This window comes from Microcaecilia unicolor, chromosome 2 (assembly GCF_901765095.1).
Source record: "Microcaecilia unicolor chromosome 2, aMicUni1.1, whole genome shotgun sequence".
NCBI lineage: Eukaryota > Metazoa > Chordata > Amphibia > Gymnophiona > Siphonopidae > Microcaecilia > Microcaecilia unicolor.
This window is the reverse complement of record NC_044032.1, coordinates 149,421,519-149,439,432: the sequence shown is the minus strand read 5'-3', so window position 1 is coordinate 149,439,432 and position 17,914 is coordinate 149,421,519. Positions and strand designations below refer to the sequence as shown.

General features: G+C 43.0%; 1 protein-coding gene across 4 annotated transcripts in view; it reads right to left on the bottom strand.

Annotated features, from left to right (window-relative positions):
• Nucleotides 1–5,705: 5,705 nt before the first annotated feature.
• Nucleotides 5,706–17,914, bottom strand: part of SLF1 (SMC5-SMC6 complex localization factor 1) — a 229,596-nt gene continuing 217,387 nt past the window's right edge. For all 4 annotated transcript variants that reach the window (XM_030193392.1, XM_030193394.1, XM_030193395.1 and 1 more), the window contains one exon: nucleotides 5,706–8,172. In XM_030193392.1, the coding sequence (XP_030049252.1) occupies nucleotides 7,682–8,172 (491 nt within the window). In that variant the 3' untranslated portion in view covers nucleotides 5,706–7,681. The remainder of the gene's footprint in view (nucleotides 8,173–17,914) is intronic.

Here is a 17,914-nt window from a genome sequence, read left to right as displayed (position 1 = left end):
TACTGGCCTGTAAGAGGAAAGATAGGTCCATTAGAAGTAAATCCTGGTGCTGAGAGCTTAACTTTGAAGCTCTTGGAGGGCAATTTGGAGGGGCATTTTTCAATTATAGGCTGTAACCTGTCTGGACCAGGGGCATAGCTACAGGGGGCCACGGGGGCCTCTGCAAATTTCATCTGGGCTCCTGGTTTGGCTAGCGGGGGTCCCCAACCCCCGCCAGCCAAAGCCTTCTTCAGTGCCAGTCTCCGGCGCAGCCGCGTTTGCTGCCCTGCTCTTCTTCAAGACTCCTGTGCACACTGATGCTCCTTTATGTGAAACTGAGGAGTGTCAGCGTGCACAGGAGCAAGAAGAAAGAAGAGTGGGGCAGCAAACATGGGTGTGACGGAGACTGGCGCTGAAGAAGGCTTCGCCTGACGGGGGTTGGGGAAGGTATTTGTTTTTGCAGGGGGAGGCCGAAGAGGCGGTGAGGGGAAGTGGCAAGGAGGTGAGGTGAGGCGAAGCGAGGCATGGCTGTGGGGGGGCAGCTGGACGACACTCAAAATGTGTCCCCAATCTTGGGCTCTTCCACCGTGAGGTGTGGCTACACCCCTGGTCTGGACTATTTTGAGAACCCACCAGGGCCACCTTTCTTGGTAAACTTTTAGCTTCCCTTCTACTGGTTCATCATCTGGAAGTAACTGGGACTGCAGCTATGCTCTCCTGGAGCCAGTCAAAAGCTCATATTTGCTTTTGACTGGGGAGCTGGTTAGGCCTTTTGGAAATGTTGTTGCCTCAGGCTGGAGCGAGACCCCTAGTTGTTTTGATGAGCTCAAGATGGTGGAGAAAAACAATGCCTTTGAGAGAAATAGGTCCCCCATTGCCCTCCACCAGAATACTTCCTAGATGTGGAGACCCAGACAGACAATGGATGAGAGTGCTTCTTGCTGAGATCAGCAAATTCCTCCACCTTATCACAAAAAAGATTTTCACCCTGGCATGGAATCCAAATTTTCCTGAACTGCTGGTTCCACGTCTGAGGCATACAGTTAAGTGAGTCTGTGCAAACCAATATCCTTAATGAAGGCCCTGGCTGCTGTTTTGAAAGTATCAAAAAGGTTGCCTGGTTCCACATTCCTGCTCTTTGGCTACTAGCTGATGAAGTTCTTCTGTCCTTCCCAAAGGGAGAGTGTCTGAGAATGTCCTTCTCAGAGAGAGAGAGAGTGTCTGAGAATTCCACTATACTGTGCACAATGTTCTGCAAGTGCATGCTCATTAAGATCTTGCAAGAGGTTATGCAGGATGTGAACATAGCGTCCTGGAAGAACTTCTTCCAAAAAGACTCCAGTGTCCAAGCCTCTCTGTCCCAGGAGCACCGAAGAGTGAGTCTTTAAATATTTGACTCTTTTTGAAAGCTGAATTGACCAGCTTGGAACATTAAGGAAAGTGAAGCTTCCTGAATTCAGGAACCTTCTGCATTCAATACATATAGTTGACCTTTTTGTTGATAGGATGTACAAAGAGGAGGAGGTGGTCTCCCATTGCTTCATCTGTACATTATTAAGGACTCTGTGCACAAGTACTGTTACAGCTTACTTGGAAGAGGGGAGGAAGACATCAAACTGAACAATGTCCAACTTGGCCCTGGGCTCATTCTCAGTCTCTTACTCAAATAGGATGGAACTAGCCATGTCCCTGATAAAATCCCTTTCAGGGAGACTGTCTCCTTTTATGTGGAGGGAAGGGATCTTCCCCCCACCTTCAAGAGGTCCTCTGATGCCTCCTTCGACACTGTGTACCTAGCAGTCCAAATCAGACTGATTAAAATACTCCTCAGAGCGGGTTTGAATCTGTGCCTGCTTCAGTCTGACACTCTGGTCAGGCCTAGGGAGAGGATGCCGAGAAACCAATCATCTCCAACACCCAGAGGAAGCTTCCTTACCTCAGTGGCTGAAGATTAACACATTCTTAATGTGACTTCATTTAGGGAACTGGTGTTGATGCATGCCCAAAAGGTGGGGTATGGGCCTCGAGGATGGGCTGGAGCTCCTGAGGAGCTGAAACGATGTCCCTGATGCCGTAGCAGCAAGCTGGGCCAAAAGACTCCCCATATGTTCTTACATCATGACCCAGAGCCACTCCTTGAAGACCACCATTGGTAAAGGCAGGTATGGCTACATTTGTAGCATTCACTGGGGCCACATAATTGACCTGTGTCTTGGCTTAATGGAGGCTGTTGCACCTGTCTGGTTCCTTGGAGGGTGAGCTGTTTTCATGTTAGAGACACCTTGAGGGCATCAAAGACTTTAAGCCTTAGTGCTCTCAACACCATGACTTGAGGGGGCACAATGCCAATATTTTTTTACCTCCACCTGACGTCCAGCATTGAGGCCGCTTGGCCTCAATGAAGATGAAAACAAATCCTTCCTCAACCTCAATGTAAAATGTTCAGAGAATGCCTGATCCCAATGGGTGCTACAGACACTTGATGTCGAAGCAGGAGATCTCCTTGATATCAATGCGTCCCTAGTATCCGATGCAGCTCTCAGAACCATTGAAACCAATACCTCCAATGCCAAAGTCGATGGACCAGATGTTTTGGCACCAGAAAGTAGTTTGTGCTGCTTCTGATGACCTCTAATCCCCCTCTTTCACATTTTGAACAGTATTTACAAAGAAAAGGATTATGGTAAGGCCCCTGGTAATACAGGCACCAGTTATGAGTATCTGTAAGGGACATGGTTCTGCTGCACCACATTCCCTTCTTAAAACCACTGGGAGTTTTAAGGGACATAGGGGCCCTTTTACAAAGCTGTGGTAGGGTTAACACGCGGGTAGTTTGCGCCAAATCAGCACTACAATGTGCTGTATGGTTACTGCATGGGTAGCGCACGAGCCTTAACTGCTAAGTCAATGGCTGGCAGTAAGGGCTCAGGCTGTAAATAGGCTTGCACTAGTTTTAAATTTTTGCACATGTCCATTAAAAAATGGCCTTTTTCCTAGCCATGGTAAAAGTAGTCCAGCGTGCACTCAAAACACACACCCACACTACTGCAGGACACTTTTTACCGTGGCTTTGTAAAAGGGCCCCATAATCAGAAAAACAGGCAAGGCAAAATTAAAGAGCTCACTCTTAAAAGAAAAAAACCCCCAAACAACTGGCATAAAAGGGCCTAGTGAGTTATGGAAAACAAAGAAAACACAGAAAAGGCTGAAAAACCTAACAAGGGGAGAGGGTTTTGGCCTCCTCATGAGACTTACTCAAAGAGGTGAAAAGGAGGACACTGCAGCAAAAAAACAAACAAAAAAAAAACTGCACAAGATGAGTTGGACATGAGCTGAGGGGAACACAAAGAAAACATTTTCACTGCTTTGTGGAAAACTAAAGATTGACCTAGACCTGTATGATGACAGCAGGCAGGAAGACACTAGAATGTGTGAATGCCTGCTTCCAAAAGCTTCTAGAAAAGGATGCTGTGGAATGTCTCTGCATCAGCACTTCACTGGCAAAGTCTCCCACTAGTGAGAATATTCCCATTCTGCTTGTCCTCAGATAGGGGCTTTTTTTTACTAAGCAGTGGTAAACCCACCATGGGCCAATCTGGAGCTATCGCTGGCTCAATGAGGGTGCCAGTGGTAGTTGCACCCCCAGCGTGTTGAATTTATAGTGCTAATGGAAATATTAAAAAAAATACTTTCACAGGGGTTTACCGGGTGATAACAGGGCAGCAACACACGCTACTCAGTTACCACCGGGTTAGCACCGAAGCCCTTACCTTCAACTCAATGTTTTAACTATTTTTTTTTAAAATGACAGGTACCACAATGGATGCCTGAATGGCACCTGTTAATTTTAGAAAGGAATTTTCAATAAAATGTCTTAAGTCCGGATTTAGACGTGGTGTTGCCAGGGTCTTGGAAAGCCCAGCTGGACAGCACTCATCACAGTGCTTTTTTTGTATGTTGCTCCATCAATGTGGAATTTATGCCTCTGTCTTTACGCAGTGAGACCACTGTGAAAAAGTTTAAATCATTACTGAAGACTTGACTGTTTGAACAAGCATACTCAATTGCAAACAGCTGAGCACTGGAATGACCAGTTTGGGACCTATTTACCCTGGAAGCATATGCTCTGTATTTCTGTTGTTTTATGATGAATGGTATGTGTTCACACATTATAGTTCTTTTTCTTATTTCATTGTATTTTTCATTGTATATGATGTTTTTTTTAAGATGTTGCTTGCCAGTTAAAGCGGTAGAGTAAGTATGGAATAAATAAATATGTCCAAAAATCGAGTGGCAAACAGACATTTTGCAAGTTTGAAAATGGCTCTCTTTTTGGTTTGAAAATCGTCTTTTTCTAGACGTTATATGCTGTGTGGTTTTTTTTGGGGAGGGGGGGCTAGGGGGACCATTTTGGAAAGAAAAAAAAAACACACCCAAGAGAAAAATGCCCAAAAACTAGCGATTGGGATGTATGGGGGACATGATTCTTAGTAGATTGGCCACAGATACATCCCTTCAGAACAGTGGGGCAGTCTAGAAGACATTGCAGTGGACTTCACATAAAAGGTCCCAGATACACACATCTCAACATAACCCCATTACATTGTATGGAGAGCCCTCCAAGGACAGAGTAAAACCTGTTGTACTTAACTGTACACTGCTACAATAGTCCTCAAGCTTGTAGGTGTCATCTATACATAGGTATCTAATGGTTTATGGAGGGCTCGCATGTTCTACCACTGGTGTACCAGTTAGTGGGATACGGGCCTGGGTCCCCCTCTTTGTAGTCCACTGCATCAACCACTAGGCTACTACTGGGACCTGCCTGCTTCTCTAACAATAATGGCCATCATATTTGAAGCCGTCATGGTCACATCTTAGGGGGGAGGAGGGGACATATGAGCACTGAGGGAGTAAGAGGGATTATAGCTTAATCCGTCCAATGGTCATTTAGGGGCACCTTTTGGTCACTTATTTGTGATTGAAACAGATCTAGCCAAAAATGTCTTAATTTTGGCCCTAGACATTTTTGTTTTGTTTCATTACTGCAAAACCCTGTCCATCTTTTGGTGCCGCCCATGTCCTGCCCAAAACCCAACCCCTTTAAATTTGGATAAAATGTGGAGAAAAACATCTAAAAACGGAGTGTCGAAAATCGAAATGCACATTTTTGAAAGAAAAATGTTCATCTACCACTTTAGAATAGCAGTTATAATTTATTGTTGTTAGACTGCTCTGATTACTGGTTTTATATTGTTATCTGTACATTTGATTATTATCTTTGTATATTCATTTTCTTTTTGTAATCCATTCTGAACTGGATTGAGAAGAATATAAAAGATCTAAATTAAATTAAACCTACCAATCTCACGACCTTTTTGGTTTTGAAAATGAGCCCCATCATTTTGCAACATTATATTAACTGCTTATATTATACTGTTCAATTTGTTTGATTTTTTTTTTTAGTGGCTAGGTAGATGTGACCAGAATTTATAACTTATTTTTATAGTGGACACCAATTCTTTTACTCTTCTGAATTTAAAATTCATTAATAGGACATTAAGTTTGCATTTCTACTTTCTGAAAATCAAAAAATTGCAATACATGACTACATTTTCCTTGCACTCACCTGAAACATCGTAAAAGAAATCTTCTGGTGAGACAGTTGTTTGTTTATGTTCTTTAGAGACCACATTTAAAACAGAAGCATGATTTATGGTTCAAAGTTTTATTTTCCGAGGATTATCCCTCTGTTCATGAGGTAATCATTAAACAAGCAGCATTTTCAATCAAAATGTATTATTGAGTTCACACCAAAAGAAAGATACATCCCTCATTTCACCTATATTCTTTCTTTTTCATAATATGGATATAAAGTTAAACATCACAAAACACAAAGTTTTTCAATGCAAATATATATTTGCTTTCAAACGAAGTCATAATGACTACATATATAAATGAAAGGAGAAAGGAGTTCAGTTTACTCCCTGATTATACTAAGGAATACCATGGTATTACCAAACTGGAGCCAACTTACTATAAGATTCGAAAATATGAATGTTTTGTGAATCCCCATTTTGCATAGGTAGGAATTGAGATGTCCAGGTTGCAAAATTCAGTTTCAGCATTTGACAAAAGGACTTTGGCAAATAAATGCATATTTGATGACATGTAAGCCTAGATATTCTAAAAAAAAATAAAATAACGCCATCACACGTATCCATCCTGCAACATACACGTTTCCATTTTCATGTATAAATGCCAAATTTCACAAAACAAAAGTATGAGAAGAGCAAATTAAGGAGCCCAAATAACCTTTTTGAATTTTTGAGGTAAAGTTAGACCACCACAGAGTTATTATAGCCCCCCCCATCCCATCACTGATGGAGATATCAGGTTCAAATAATCAAATAGCTGACACTTACACCAGCTTTGGAGCAGTTTTAGATGTTGACATGGAAATTTTAAAAGATACACAGGTATTTACGTTGTAAAATTGGAACATGCATATTTTTGGACTGCCTAGAAAATATCCCTTTTTGAATCTGTGCATCCCATGATAATTCTGTGTGTAAATATGGCACTCTAAAATGGAAGCATTTACATATGCGTGTACCCTACATATATTAATGCAACTATTTACAAAAAGAATTATCACCAACTCCTAAATGATGTCCTGTATGTCACACAATTTCCCAACATGTGGTACGCATCCAATGAGAGATCTGCAGATGGTATGCGCACATATGCAGCTCCTGGCAAAAAGGAACTGAATCTCTTCCTCTTGCTCCTTCCCTCCTTTGTGTGGTCCTTCAGCCACAGCATTTTAATTGGAGCAGATGCAGAAGTTAAAAAGGGGTACAGGCAGAGGAGCTTTCTTGGTGCAACGTGCTCAGAGCCATGCTGTACAATGTGCCAATGTGGCTTCAGCAAAGTGTGTCCTTAGCTGTGTTGCAAAGTGCCTCTCTACCTTCAGCAAAGTGTGCCACAAGCCATGCTGTGCAGTGATCTGATTGTGATCCCTCACTGCTGCACTTTCCTCTGGCTTCCTGTGACTCCATGGGCCATGCAGTCAGGCCTACCACTGCCCAATTAAAGCTCCATGCTAATCCTCCCTCCCCCAGAAAGCAGCACCTTCCCCTGGCCTTCTTGAACCTCGAGTTGCAGCCTTGCTCTAGTTCTTTAGAGCGTATGATCAGTGAAACTGTGCAGTCATAGTCCTGACAGCAGCACCCCCTGTGTGTGTTACAGGTCAACTAAAGCAGGAGAGGGAAGTGGACACATGATAGTGCACTTGTAATTTAAGAATATTATTTACATTTTGCAAGCACTAATCTTGAGACTGGGCTAGAGAACAAAGTAATATTGAGTGCCTTTAAACCTGGATAGTGGATTAACTGTCTAGATGAGGTGCAATAAGTACATCCCATAATACTTCCATCAATGCAAGGACATGTTTTAACTACATAAGTTACATTCAATATAGTTACTGGCTTATATATATAAATAGGAGCATTGCTTTTAAATAGCAGCCTAACTGCAACCGGTTTGATGGAACATTTCCTACAATGTCACAAAATTAAGAACATAGAACCACATAACTAACAATAACTGTAAAAAGCCATGTCTATAACAGATATATGGCGATAGAAAACATTGTAACTTCTAACACAATATTCCCTAAGAGCTCAGTTTTGAATGTTCAGTGTTGATCAGGAGCAGCGGACGACTGAATTACCAATGTTTTAAGTACTGCCAGCAGGGTTTGTACATGTAATCTAGTACACTGTTGAATATTCTCTGGTATCTCTCGAAGAAATTCAGGAATCTTCTGGAAAGTCTCTAAGTTCTTTGCATAATGTTCCACTAGCCAGTCAGTAAAGGAAGTAGCTCTCTGAGACTTTCTGTCACTCATTAGCTGGGCTGCATCTGAGCACATTGCTTTGATATTCAAAGGGAAACCATTTAAAGGTAAATTATATACAGAGCAAAAATTTAGTAACATCTTAGAAAGCAAAAATGAAGCAAATTCTATGCGCTGGCTGCACACGTCTAATTCCAGACGCTCATGAAAATCTTCAATAGTCTCTTGTACTTGGACTATGGCAAACAGCTCTTCTTTTAACTGTGGTGATGCCACATAATCCAGTGGCAACTTTCCTTCCATATCCCTCTGTTGTAAAAGCACTGGTCCTGTAGGAACAAAACAAAGCATTAATGATCACATTTTCATTCCAGCATCAGCATGGACATTTTTTCTTTTCTTTTTTTTTCCCCAGGACCTAAGGGGCTGTATATAATCATTTTTTTCTACTAACTTATGTTGACACAATTAACTGGTTACATATTGACTCCCTAGTCAAGTCACATTAGAAGGAAATTTTAAGTAAATTGCACAATTAGGTTTGCATGAAAAGTATAAGCTTTGATTGAGGCAACTTTTACTCCTTAAAACCCCATAGTACAGGAAACATTTAAAGTTTTAAATATGCTTATATCCCTATTCTTCTAGGTGCTTCTGGGTGGACAGCATAGTAAGCCCTCTTAACATATCACTAATGCTTTGAACAGCAGTGCTGCTAAAAGGAATACACAATATGGGGGAAATATTATATTTTACATGTGAAAAAGCAATATTTTTAAAAAGTACTTGACCATATATGTGTATAAAATATATACATGCTGAAATATCCTGTGCACTTTTATGCCCACTATTTAGGCATTCCCAGGGGCTTAAAGTGGGTGGCATGGAGGTGGAGATGTAATGCTCATACTCCAGTGGTTCCCAAACCTGGTCCTGGAGGCACCCCAGACAGTCAGGTTTTTAGGATATCCACAATGAATATTCATGAGATAGATCTGCATGCAGTGGAGGCAGTGTATGCAAATCACTCGCATGCCTCCAGGTCTAGGTTTGGGAACCACAAAAATCTAACCATCTTCACAGCAGGTGTACATTTGTTAATGTGAATTTGCAAGCTATTGGTTCTCAGAGGCTATTTTATAAAGGCACAAAAGTGCCTTTTTGAACTTTTCACCTAGGTACAAATGTTATAAAATTACCCCTGTATTTTTTTTTAGATGTTTAAAAGAAGGATAATATTTGTCTGACAATCAGGAGCTAATTTTACAAACCCCTTTTTACTCTGTTTTACACATGTAAAATGGGTTTTATAAAATTGTCCAGAAAAGCCTAACAGTGGAGAAGGAAAAAAAAAACCAACACAGAGCAGTGTGTAGTAACATTGAAAAACAGCTCTTTATTAACGGACTTGACATGGGCCATGTTTCAGCCTAGAGGCCTGCATCAGGAGTCCAAAACATCTATGAAAATGAGTACAATATGTAATATTCTTGAAAGGGAACTAATTATGCTTGCAGTATAGGAAGAATCTGCATCAATTATCTAAACATGCTGGTAATCCCGGCACCGAGCCATGCTGGTACCAGATAGTCTGATACAGGCCTCTAGGCCAAAACATGGCCTGTGTCAAGTCCTTGGTTTTGTGAATAAAGAAATTTTATTTCAATGTCGCTGCACACTGCTCTGTGTGTTTGTGTCTTCTCAACTGTTCGGCTTTTCTGGACCTATCTGTGGAGTTTTGGCTTCCTGTTTTTGCTTTTTATAAAACTGTCTCAAACTTTAAAGTACATGCAGTGCAATTAGGCATGTACCTGTATGCAACTTTAGAGTGGGTGTGTTCACAGGAGTGGTTTAGGCAGACTATGATTTCCACAAGTATTTTATAAAATATACATGTACTTCACACACCAACATTTATGCCTGCATCTGAGCAGAAATAATATCAACCGCTTCAATCTAGCTGTTATTACTGCAGGATTTGTGCTAGTATTTCATAAATACTAGGCTAAAAATAGGCATCATTTCCACTTCCAAACACCTAGGCAACCTGTTATAAAATTACTAATATATATATTTTGTTAGGAAGACATTGACCAGCTACAAGTGTCATTCTATTCTAAGTGATAAGGCTGATTTCTATACTTTTCCAATATATGTTGCATTTTTCCCCAGTCCCTCTATATCAATGCATGTTGACAGACTGAAACAAGACCCTCCTATCTTTCTCATTGAAAACATTAAATTATCATAGTGGAATACAAAAATAGAATATTACCCTATATTCTAAAAACTACTTTAGGGGAAAGGAATGAAGATATAGATTTATCTCATGTCTTTTCAGTAATAGTTCAAGATGAGTTAGATTCAGGTACAGCAGGTATCTTCCTGTTCTCAAGGATTGGCAATCCAAGTTTGTACCTGAGGTAACACAGCGTTAAGCAACTGGCTCAATGTCACAAGGAGCATCAATAGGATTTGAACCCTGGCTTCCCTCCGCTCTAACCATTAGGCTACTCCTCCACTTGTACAGTGCTATGTATAGAGTTTATGTACACGTTTGTATATCAGGACCTCACAATCTGTCAGAACACAATTAACATGCAATATCAATAGCATGAGCAACTGGCTGCAATATTTTTGTGCCTACAAAGTTTAAAAAAATCATGTAGATTTTCAGGCTAACTTGTTGTTCAGATGGTAAGTACTAAACTATAATTAAGAAGGTCTTATTTCAATTCTCGAGTCTGGATGTCTCCTACCTGGATGAGGCTGGGTATGCTGAAGAGTTGTGGTCATTAAATGGGTGTGACACCTAGACTATCAGAATTTGTGCCCATTACTGCAAGTTCCAAAAGGAACCTGGCCTATGATGGTTACTACAATGACTCAAAAGTATTTGAGGGAAAGAAGGGAAATATAAATTGGGAGAAAAACCTATATTGCAAATGAAGGCTTGTGGCCCCAGATCCCAAGAGCCTAAGAAAAAGGAGCAGAAAAGAACTGCCATGTCGAAAAAAAAGTTTCATAGAATTCTTTTCTCATTTCTAATTTAGTATGTGACGTACATGTTTTTATATCAGGCTTTTATGTGAAAAGACTAATTTAACTAGCAAAATCTAAATACAGATGAAGTCACCTGTTTTCTCCAACCTGACAAATGTGCTGGCTAAGATAACTAAAGTCCATGATCACATAGTAAGTCAATGCCTCTGTCTATTATTAGACACACAAGAATGTTCTTAAGTACCAGGTCTATATTTTGCACCATGCCAAAGTCTTCATATGAAAGCAAAATGTAGACCAAGCAATCCTGTCAAATGAGCAAGATCACAAACTAGAACCTCAGATTGGTGTATTCTCAATGCTTAGACTCCTGACGCATGCCAATTGGCTAAAACATAGCCTGTGTCAAATCAGTTGAACATTTTGAATAAAGGACATCTGTGCACCTTTGGTGTACTGTTGTTGTTTGGGTCACTACCATTATTTCTTTTTATTCTTCACCTACAGTAAACAATGTTTCAACATTGCTAGGAACAAACCCTTCCCCCCAAATATTTTGTCATAAGATAAGTAATATTGAGATGTCATGTGGTCGCCATGGGAAGGAGCAGAAGCTGAATAGCTGAGATCAGTCGATTATTATTATTAGCATTTGTATAGCGCTACCAGATGCACACAGCGCTGAACACCAGATACAATGAGACAGTCCCTGCTCAAAAGAACTTACATCTAAATAATACAAACAGACAAGACAGTAACGGGTGAGGGAGTAATGGGAGCTAAAAAGCAGAAGTGAAAAGGTGGGTTTTCAGCATAAATTTGAAAACAGAGATGGAGCTAGATGTATAGGTCCAGGAAGTCTATTCCAGGCATAAGGTGCCACGAGAGAAAAGGAGCGAAGCCTGGAGTTAGCAATGGAGGAGAAGGGGGACGACAAGAGAGATCTGTCTAGTGAGCGGAGTTCACGGGGAGGAATGTAGGGAGAGATGAGAGTGGAGAGGTAATGGGGGGCTGCAGAGTGGATGCATTTAAAGGTCAGTACGAGAAGTTTAAATTGCATGTGGAAGCGGACAGGGAGCCAGTGAAGTTGACTTGAGGAGTGGGCTAGTGTGGGTATAACGATTCTGGCGGAAAATAAGTCGTGCCGCAGTATTTTGGACAGATTGGAGAGGAGAGAGATGGCTGAGCGGAAGACCAGTGAGAAGTATTTCCACCATCTGTATTCGTCATCTCACCATTTCTTTTTTCCTCTTCCTTTTTCTCAGCTCTCAACCTTAAACATTTCCTTCCTTCTATTCATCCATCTCCTTTCTATCTTAGTACATCTCGCCTTCATCGCTGTCATCGTACCTCTCCTACTCTTCTCCGTACTCTCTTACTCCTTCTCCTGCTCTCCGCTGGGAACATTAATCCCAATCCTGGTCCTCCACACCTGTGCTCGTCCTATCCATGCAAACGATTCTGGGATGCCTCCAATCTCATCTCTATTCCCTTCCTCCCCCCCTCTTCCCTCCCCTTCTTGTGTGCCCTGTGGAATGCCCGCTCGAACTGCAACAAACTTTCCTTCACCCATGATCTCTTCATCTCCCGTTCCCTTCAACTGCTCGCCCTAACTGAAACCTGGCTCACCCTTGATGACTCTGCCTCAGTCGCGGCCCTATGCCATGGAGGTTATCTTTTTTCCCACACGCCCCGCCCAGTTGGCCGTGGAGGAGGCGTCGGGTTTCTACTTTCGCCCTCCTGTAGTTTTCAACCCCTCCTCCTACCGCAATCCCACTGCTTCTCATCCTTTGAAGTTCACTCCATCCGTCTATTCTACCCGCTGCCACTCAGAGTTGCAGTCACTTACCGCTCCCGATAAGTCCCTCTCTTCCTTCCTTACCGACTTCGATGCCTGGCTCTGTTTTTCTTGAACCCTCATCTCCATCCCTCATTCTTGGAGACTTTAACATACACGCTGACGACTCATCCGACTCTTACGCTTCTCAGTTCCTCACTCTGACATCCTCCTACAACCTCCAGCTGAGCTCCACCACCCCTACTCACCAAACTGGCCATTGTCTTGACCTCGTCCTCTCCTCTACCTGCTCACCCTCCAAATTCTGCGCCTCAGCTCTTCCTCTCTCCGATCATCACCTGATCACCTTCACACTTCATCACCCTTCCCCTCAGTCCCGCCCAACACTAACCACTACTTTCAGGAATCTCCAGGCTGTCGACCCTCCCACCTTATCCTCTAGTATCTCTAATCTCCTCCCTTCCATCATGTCCTCCGAGTCTGTCGACAAGGCTGTCTCTGCTTACAACGCCACTCTCTCCTCTGCTCTGGACACCCTTGCACCACCCATCCCCCGTCCCACAAGGCGTACTAATCCCCAGCCCTGGCTGACACCTTGCATCCGAAAACTTCGCTCCTGCGCCCGATCTACTGAATGCCTCTGGAGGAAATCTCGCACCCATACCGACTTCATTCATTACAAATTCATGCTATCGTCCTTCCAGTCCTCCCTATTCCTTGCCAAACAGGACTATTACACCCAACTGACTAATTCTCTCGGCTCCAACCCTCGTCGTCTCTTCGCCACCCTCAACTCCCTCCTCAAAGTGCCCTCCGCTCCCCTCCCACTCTCTCCTCAGTCACTGGCTGACTACTTCCGTGACAAGGTGCAGAAAATCAACCTCGAATTCACTACCAAGCCACCTCCTCCTCTTCACCCTTTAACCCACTCCCTCAACCAACCAACCCAGGCCTCCTTCTCCTCTTTTCCTGATATCACCGAGGAGGAAACCGCCCATCTTCTTTCCTCCTCGAAATGCACCACCTGTTCCTCTGATCCCATCCCCACCAACTTACTAAACACCATCTCTCCTACTTTCATCCCCCCATCTGTCATATCCTTAACCTCTCTCTCTCCACTGCAACTGTCCCTGACACCTTCAAGCATGCTGTAGTCACACCACTCCTCAAAAAACCATCACTAGACCCTACCTGTCCTTCCAACTACCGCCCCATCTCCCTCCTACCCTTCCTCTCCAAGATACTTGAAGGCGCCGTTCACAGCCGCTGCCTTGATTTTCTCTCCTCTCATGCCATCCTCGATCCGCTGCAATCCGGTTTTCGCCCTCTACACTCGACAGAAACGGCACTCACTAAAGTCTGTAATGACCTGTTCCTTGCAAAATCCAAAAGACACTACTCCATCCTCATCCTCCTCGACCTATCCGCCGCATTTGACACTGTCAATCATAATCTACTCCTTGCCGCACTATCCTCATTTGGATTCCAGGGCTCTGTCCTCTCCTGGTTCTCCTCTTATCTCTCCCACCATACCTTCAGAGTACATTCTCATGGATCTTCCTCTACCCCCATCCCGCTCTCTGTTGGTGTTCCTCAGGGATCTGTCCTTGGACCCCTTCTTTTCTCAATCTACATCTCTTCCCTGGGCTCGCTGATCTCATTTCATGGTTTCCAATATCATCTTTATGCTGACGACACCCAGCTTTATCTCTCCACACCAGTCATCACTGCGGAAACCCAGGCCAAAGAATCAGCCTGCTTATCCAACATTGCTGCCTGGATGTCCAACCGCCACCTGAAACTGAACATGGCCAAGACCGAACTCATTGTCTTTCCACCCAAACCCACTTCTCCTCTCCCTCCACTCTCTATTTCAGTCGATAACACCCTCATCCTCCCCGTCTCATCTGCCCGCAACCTCTGAGTCATCTTTGACTCCTCCCTCTCCTTCTCTGCGCATATCCAGCAGACAGCCAAGACCTGTCGCTTCTTTCTCTATAGCATCAGCAAAATTTGCCCTTTCCTCTCTGAGCACACCACCCGTACTCTCATCCACTCTCTCATTACCTCTCGCCTTGACAACTGCAACCTACTCCTCACTGGCCTCCTACTTAACCATCTATCCCCCCTTCAATCCGTTCAGAACTGTGCTGCGCGTCTTATCTTCCGCTTAGACCGATATGCTCATATCACCCCTCTCCTCAAGTCACTTCACTGGCTTCCGATCAGGTACCGCATACAATTCAAGCTTCTCTTATTAACCTACAAATGCACTCAATCTGCAGCCCCTCATTACCTCTCTACCCTCATCTCCCCTTACGCTCCTACCCGTAACCTCCGCTCACAGGACAAATCCCTCCTCTCAGTACCCTTCTCCACCACCGCCAACTCCAGGCTCCGCCCTTTCTGCCTCGCCTCACCCTATGCTTGGAATAAACTCCCTAAGCCCATACGCCAAGCCCCCTCCCTGCCCATCTTCAAATCCTTGCTCAAAGCCCACCTCTTCAATGTCGCTTTCGGCACCTAACCATTATTCATCTACTCAGGAAATCTAGACTGCCCCAATTTGATTGACTGCACTTTTTTGTCCTTTAGATTGTAAGCTCCTTCGAGCAGGGACTGTCCTCTGTGTTAAACTGTACAGCGCTGCGTAATCCTGGTAGCGCTTTATAAATGTTAAGTAGTAGTAGTAAATAAATTGCAATAGTCCAAGCGAGAGGTGACAAGTCGATTCCTCTGCTAAAATCTACATTTAATCGGCTTTCTCTTGCTGCCTACCTTCTTTGAAAATATATGTTTATACAGGAAGGTGGTGTGCACTGCTTCTGGTGGTTTCTGGGCATGAGAAAGACAAGATGACTTCTAACCTGATATGGAAAGAGAAAGAGAAGATGAGGCCTTCTGAATCTAAAATGGTGGACCTGTGCAGCCTGCATAGCCCCTATATCAGCTCGGCCTGGACCTCAGAAATTATAGCAGAGGTTACAGCAGCAGTTGAGGCCACACTAGACAAGAAAGTACAACAATTTTATGATTGGGCAGAGGAAGTCCATGAAAGAATAGATAATGTGTGTCTTGAACTTGATACAGGTCTACTTGGTGAATTCAGAGGAGGAATTAAAGAAAAAAGTGGGTGTCCTGGACCAAACTTGATGATTTGGAAAATTGCTCATGCTGTAATAACCTGTGCCTAATAGGGCTACCTGAGACTCTGCTGGATAAAGATCTGCTTGAGTTCCTGGAAAAGTGGATACGATCACCTCTGCAGGATGGAACACTTTTGGACTAAGTGAGCACATCAGCTTGGTGGGACATATATGGTCTCTGAAATGTTTGAGTTGTGATTTTTAAAATCCTGAAATCTGTGCACACACAACTAATTCTACAGAAAATTTGTGCAGGAAAGACTAATTTACTAAACTAAAAAAAAATTATGCTTTCAGGATTATCCCCCTCCCTCTCCCCCAAAGTGCAACAATTGTGCAAAGATTTTGTTCTTCTTTGTTCTACACTTGTTAAGTGACAAATTAAGTCTGTGCTTTTGTATCTGGTCAAATTGCACATTCATCATAAGGGTTAGGCCCAAAGTTTTGATCAAGTTGACGCTCAAAACTTTCTTCCCTCTCTTCCTTCGGTGGAGACATCTGAGCACTCTTCTACTTTGAGTGCAATCAATTGCAGCCACCTTTTACTTGCTTCGTGACTGATACCATCTTTTTATTGGAGACAGGACTCTCCCTTTATAATGGGACCCTATTTTTACAGGTGTCACCATTGGCATGATAAGCTGAATTTTCTTCATAATTCCTTGTAGTGTTTGGCTCAGGGTATAGCACTGCATGACTAATCCTTTGGGCTGGGTCATATGTAGATGTCCTGGTCTATCCCGAGCTGGAATTGGCTCCTTGACACATTTTTTTATTTACTCAATTCTGTTGTGCCACAAACCCAAGGAGGTTATTACTTACTTTAATTTTGATATGCTATTAGTATTATGACATGGCAGTATCTCTCCACACTCGTCCTTCCCTACACCCCTTCCCGTGCACTCCGCTCCATGGATAAATCCTTCTTATCTGTTCCCTTCTCCACTACTGCCAACTCCAGACTTCGCGCCTTCTGTCTCGCTGCACCCTACGCCTGGAATAAACTTCCTGAGCCCCTACATCTTGCCCCATCCTTGGCCACCTTTAAATCTAGACTGAAAGCCCACCTCTTTAACATTGCTTTTGACTCGTAACCACTTGTAACCACTCGCCTCCACCTACCCTCCTCTCTTCCTTCCCGTTCACATTAATTGATTTGATTTGCTTACTTTATTTATTTTTTGTCTATTAGATTGTAAGCTCTTTGAGCAGGGACTGTCTTTCTTCTATGTTTGTGCAGCGCTGCGTATGCCTTGTAGCGCTATAGAAATGCTAAATAGTAGTAGTAGTAGTAGTAGTAATTTCTAGTCAATTATTAAGTTTTTAATATGCATATGCTCACTAACCAAATTGCCATATGTTGATGTTTATGATACAAGGCTTGAGATCTATGTAATTACAATAATTTTTGTGCTGTAAGCTATAAGAAATAATTATGTATTTTTGTTTTGTAATTTCTGATTGACAATATATATAGCAATTTTTGATCTCCATGAGTGCTCACAGCCTTCCTCCAGCATAGGCATCAAGTAGACCCTAAAACAGGGATGCTTTGTGGAGGAAGGGGCAACATTTAGGGCCCTGCTTACTAAGGTGTGCTAGCGTTTTTAGTGTGTGCTAACGCTAGCGACAGCCATAGGAATATATGGGTGTCTCTAGCGTTAGCGAATGCTAAAAACGCTAGTACGCCTACAGCGCAGCTTAGTAAATAGGGCCCTTAATGTGACAGTCTTATACTGGAGACACTGGATGGAGATTTTTGGTTAAGGGGGGAAGGCTGGGGTTGGTTTGTGAGGACTTTGTTGGGCACTTCGACTCTATACTACTGTTCACTTTGATATCTTCTTTGGCTGGGAATACAAGATATGGGGGGGGGGGGGGGTTGGAGGCTGGGGCAGCCCCCAGCCCCCATTCAATATGCTTACATTCAGCTTGTTGCTAATTTCAGATGCTGGAGTAATCTGAATGCCTCTAAGAGTTTTCTCATGGAGTGTGGGAGGTATTACCTCCCCTGTTAAATGCAAGAAAATTCTGCATAGTTTACACTATTGTGTTCAGTTCTGGAGGCCACATCTTGCTAAAGATATAAGAAGACTTGGAAGTGGTACAGAGGAAAGTGACAAA